General features: G+C 52.6%; 1 protein-coding gene across 5 annotated transcripts in view; it reads left to right on the top strand.

Moving 5' to 3' along the window:
- LOC118780865 (IQ motif and SEC7 domain-containing protein 1-like) overlaps positions 1-5,000 on the top strand; it is a 38,174-nt gene that overhangs the window by 22,641 nt on the left and 10,533 nt on the right. For 3 of the 5 annotated variants that reach the window (XM_036533601.1, XM_036533602.1, XM_036533605.1), the window contains exons 2-4: positions 2,919-3,189; positions 3,542-4,653; positions 4,967-5,000. The exon at positions 4,967-5,000 is cut by the window's right edge and continues 128 nt beyond it. In XM_036533601.1, the coding sequence (XP_036389494.1) occupies positions 2,919-3,189; positions 3,542-4,653; positions 4,967-5,000 (1,417 nt within the window). Of the gene's footprint in view, positions 1-2,053; positions 2,119-2,723; positions 2,777-2,918; positions 3,190-3,541; positions 4,654-4,966 lie in introns of those variants that run through there. The other 2 variants (XM_036533603.1, XM_036533604.1) reach the window with 2 other exon arrangements.

The following is a 5,000-nucleotide window of genomic DNA, read 5'->3' as shown; positions in this document are numbered from 1 at the left end:
CCAATTACAGGCGGATTTTCATAGGAAGTGAGAGCAGATGTTTCTACTCTACACGAAGTAATGTGTATCATTTAGAAAGTAATGGCATAATTATGCTTAAAGTATTCTACAGTCAATTTCTTGGTAAATTCTGAGCTTCCAAACACACTTGCAGCGCGGCCAGTAGCAGATAAGCATATGGCCATTGTTTTTATTGGTTCTCTTGAATGTGAGTGAGCACTGTGTCCCCTCTCCACCCTGCTGCTGGGAGGGGAATGTGTGAATCGGTGAACTTTCTGTGTTTCCTGTGTTTGCTATTGGCAGGAGCTTGTGGCCCATGTTTGTCTGGTTGGGGTGTGGGATGCTGTTTCTTAAAGGAATATGCAGAGATAAGTAAGGATTAAAATAAAGATTCCAGCTGCAACCACTACCAAAGAGGTAGCTTTATCTCCTAGACCTGTGTGTGTGTGTGTGTGTGTTTCTGTATGTGTATGTGTTTGAGCATAGGAGACCCCCTCTTTCAGTACCAAACCTAGTTATTCTCTGAACATGGATCAGATGTTAGGAAATCAATTTTGTCTGTGATGGATGTACTTTTTCCATTTTGTGATAATGTTTTTTCCCCAAATGTTCCTAATGACTCCCTGCACTGTGATATTGAACCAGATATTTTCCATGGGAGAGCTTTTGCCAACAGCTCCATGTTGCCAAGTTCCTAATTGTTACACGAAGGAATAATGTATTGAAATTCACCTACAGTCACTACAACAACATTTAAAATATTTCCATCTATTTCCATCAATGTGGACCAGGCTGCAGGGTCTTAGGAGCGATTTGTGCTTTCGGGTGAATCTGGTGCCGCAGATTCTCCGCGGCTGCAGGGGTCTCCAGGGTGCTGGTGGGTCTGGAGTCGGGTTCTGCAGTAACGAGGCCAGTGCCACCTGTTCATTTACCCTCAGCCTGGCTGTGATCCGTGTGCCAGGAAAACATTAGAATTGTGCTGTTGGGAAACATTTCCAGAACATTTTTTGAGCCACGCTGCTTGCAGCCTTCATTTTGAGTCCCTCATAACAGGTTCATTATTCCCATGCTACAGCTCATGATGTAATTAATATATTTTCCTGTGTTGGAAAACACAGCTTTGCTAGCTGTTATAGAGTATACACATTTCTGTGCACTGCACATTACTGTACTGTCTCTGATATGCAACAATGTTTGGTACAGAGGTGGAGAGGCGCTTCACTAAGACCTGTCTTGTGTAAAATGCTATACCTGTCTGCATGGTTAAAGTGAGGGTGTTGTGAGGGAGTGAATGGGTAACTGCGCTGTCAGAAGGTGGCGCTGTACGGTGTGGGAGATTACGCAGTTTACGGTGTTCCCTCAGGGAGGCATGGCTGTGTCAGAGAACAGGTGTGGACAGAGGGTGGGGCCCACACTTCAGGTGAGGTTCTATCCCACCTGCCTCTTGTCTAACAGGAAGCTCATCCCTCTGACACCTCCATCTTTGATTAATTATCTTTCTGGCCATTGCTGTACGCTTCTCCAGGGCATTGACCTGTAACTGCAAATAACCTCTACAGTCCACATCTGTGTCAGTCCTTCCAAACTAGTGCCTTGTTTTCATCTATAATTCCCACAGCCCTTTTTGCACAGGCGGTGGCAGTCAGAGGCCGGGTGCAGGCAGACCGGAGGCCGCTCTTATTCGCTGTAATGGAGGCAGGCTGGTCCTTGGACTTTGGCTCCTTGGAGCGGAGCTGCAGGTGCCGTGGCACTGCGCTGTACTCTGCACCTCTGCCGCCATGGCGATGGCGCACGGGCGATTCGGCTCTGTGGAGGTGAAGGCGCCGTAGCGCGGTGGGGTGTGAGGGGAAGGAGCAGGCGGGGCGGGTGAGTTTGGGGAGCTGTGAGAGAGCCGCAGGACACAGGGAGACTCGTCCCAGGGCTGCTGGGTAATCTCTCCTGACAGCTGTGTGCTCACAGTGCTGCTCAGCGGACCAATCACAGGAGAGAGTTCTCTAACCTCTGCGAGCCTTATTTCCAGGTACAGTGGAGCTGCTGATGTACAGTCTTGCCACACAGTCAGTAAAGGGATTTTTCATCTGAGGAATTCTTACACTGCTGTGTCGCAGAATCTGAAATGTAAGTGAATATTTCTGCAGGGGATCACAGTCTTTTGTTCCTGACTCAGAATCCGTGTTGTTTTCGCAGTCGTCCCGTTGCATGGAGTTTCTGTTCTGTATGTGACTGCTGGCGAGTGTTGCAAAAGATGCAGCTTCTCTCTTTATCCATTTAAACAGGCAAAGTTCACTGCTGGCCCTCAGCCTGCTGTTTCATAACAGGGCACATGCAGCACATTGGACTTCAGTCTGTCAGGATAACCTGTGTGTGTGCGTATTTGTGTGTATGTGTGTGTGTATGCGTGTGCGTGTGCGTGTGTGTGTGTGTATCTGTGTATTCAGCAACATTTTATTCAGGAGCTGAAGCATATGTTGACCATATGACTATCCTGTCAGTGTGGAACGTGATGGTAGTGTTGACCGTGTGGTTGCAGTGTGGAAGGTGAAGGGCATGTTGATGGTCATGTTGACCATGTGGTTTCAGCGTGGAAGGTGATGGTCATGTTGACCATGTGGTTTCAGCGTGGAAGGTGATGGTCATGTTGACCGTGTCGTTTCAGTGTGGAAGGTGATGGTCATGTTGATGGTCATGTTGACCATGTGGTTTCAGCGTGGAAGGTGATGGTTGTGTTGATGATCGTGTTGATGGTCATGTTGACCGTGTCGTTTCAGTGTGGAAGGTGATGGTCATGTTGTCCGTGTCGTTTCAGTGTGGAAGGTGATGGTCATGTTGATGGTCATGTTGACCATGTGGTTTCAGCGTGGAAGGTGATGGTTGTGTTGATGATCGTGTTGATGGTCATGTTGACCGTGTCGTTTCAGTGTGGAAGGTGATGGTCCAGGTGATGAGATGGGTGCATCTCTGGACGGTGGTGACGGGTACGGTCATGGTCCTGTGACTCCCCTGACCTCAGACCGCTATGACCCCCCACTGTACGAGCATCCGACGTTGCCGGGGCAACAGCGCCCCAGGCGGCCCAAACTGCAGCACTCCCAGTCCATCCTGCGTAAACAGGCTGAGGAAGAGGCCATCAAACGCTCACACTCCCTGTCCGAGAGCTACGAGCTCTCCACCGAGCTGCAGGACAAGCAGGTACGGCCCGTGTGTGAGAGTGGGTGCGTGTGTGTGTATGTGAGAGTGAGTGTATAAGAGTGTGTGTGTGTGTGTGTGTGTGTGTGTGTGTGTGTGTGTGTGTGTGTGTGTGAGAGTGTGAGAGTGTGAGAGTGCGTGTGTGTGTGTGTGTGTTTGAGTGAGTGTGTGAGTGTGTAAGAGTGTGTGTGTGAGAGTATGTGAGCATGTGTGTGTGTGTGTTTGAGTGAGTGTGTGCATGTGTTTGAGTGAGTGAGTGAGTGTGTAAGAGTGTGTGTGCGTGTGTGTGTGTGTGTGTGATTGTGAGCGTGTGTGTGTGTGTCTCAGTTGAAGCTCTGTCTCTCCCCATTCTCAGGTGGAGATTCTGGAGCGTAAGTACGGCGGCCGCCTGGTCACCCGGCACGCGGCACGCACCATCCAGACAGCCTTCCGCCAGTATCAGATGAACAAGAACTTCGAGCGCCTGCGCAGTTCCATGTCCCGGCGCATCGTCCTGTCCAACATGCGCATGCAGATGACCGTGGAGGGGCCTGACAGGGGCCACGCCTCCTACTTCGAGGGCCCCCAGGGGCCGCTGGTTGATAAGGACAGTAAGGGTGGGGTGCTGGGGCAGTCTGAGTGTGGGGGCCCCAGCGGGGACACCCCCGGAATGCAGAGCGACTTCACCGACTCCGTCTCTGAGCTGGAGGATGTGTTCTCCAGGCAGGTGAGGTCTTTGGCTGAGTCCATCGACGACGCCCTGAACTGTCACGCCCTGCAGTCAGAGGGGGGGCCCACGGAGGAGGTCAGAGGTCACGGAGCGGGAGCCAAGCATCAGCGTGACAGGGACAACACCGCCTCCTCCTACAGCGACGTTACTCTGTTCATCGATGAAGAGGACGCGTCCCAGCCCCTCCCCCCGACCTCCAGCGACGAATCTGACCTGCGTTTCCCCGCAGGCCACGCCCCCCAGGGGCTCTGGCCCCGCCCACAGGCAGACGAGGGCGGGGATACAGACACCAGCTGCCCCAGCACCCCCCCGCTGGAGCGTCAGGACCCGAGGCTGAGGGTGGACCAACCAGCCAGTGACCGCGCGGTCAAGCTCAGCGACCGCTCCACTCGAGCATCACTGAAGGGGCAGGGTGGCTCCAAACACATCTCCCACGGGGCACCCCCGCGAGGACCGTCCCGGGACGACGACCCCGCCCACTTCCGCCGCCGCCAGCTGGAGGGCCGCTTAGCAGACAGGCAGAGCCGCTCGGAGTCCGACTTCTCTGACGGCGACAACGACAGCGCCAACAGCACCTCCAACTCCAATGACACCATCAACTGCAGCTCGGAGTCCTCGTCCCGCGACAGTCTGAGGGAGCAGGTGCTCAGCCGGCAGAGCTACCACAAGGAGACCCGCAACAGCTGCGACTCGCCCGCCTTCAGCAACGACATCATCCGCAAGAGACACTACAGGATCGGCCTCAACCTCTTCAACAAGTACGTCATCAACACGACCTGCAGAGTGGCCTGTAAACAGCTCTAACTACACTGCTGTCTGTAAACGGCTCTAACTACACTGCTGTCTGTAAACGGCTCTAATTACACTGCTGTCTGTAAACGGCTCTAACTACACTGCTGTCTGTAAACGGCTCTAACTACACTGCTGTCTGTAAACGGCTCTAACTACACCGCTGTCTGTAACCAGCTCTAATTACACTGCTGTCTGTAATCAGCTCTAAAATGAATGCATTGCTCTTTGCCATGGTAAGAGGGACTGGGTTCCTCAGGACCTTCTCTTGTCCGTCCTCAGGAAGCCAGAGAAGGGAATCCAATACCTGACAGAG

This window comes from Megalops cyprinoides, chromosome 7 (assembly GCF_013368585.1).
Source record: "Megalops cyprinoides isolate fMegCyp1 chromosome 7, fMegCyp1.pri, whole genome shotgun sequence".
In the NCBI taxonomy this organism is placed as follows: Eukaryota; Metazoa; Chordata; class Actinopteri; order Elopiformes; family Megalopidae; genus Megalops; species Megalops cyprinoides.
The sequence above is the reverse complement of the archived record's forward strand: the minus strand, read 5'-3'. Positions and strand labels throughout refer to the sequence as shown.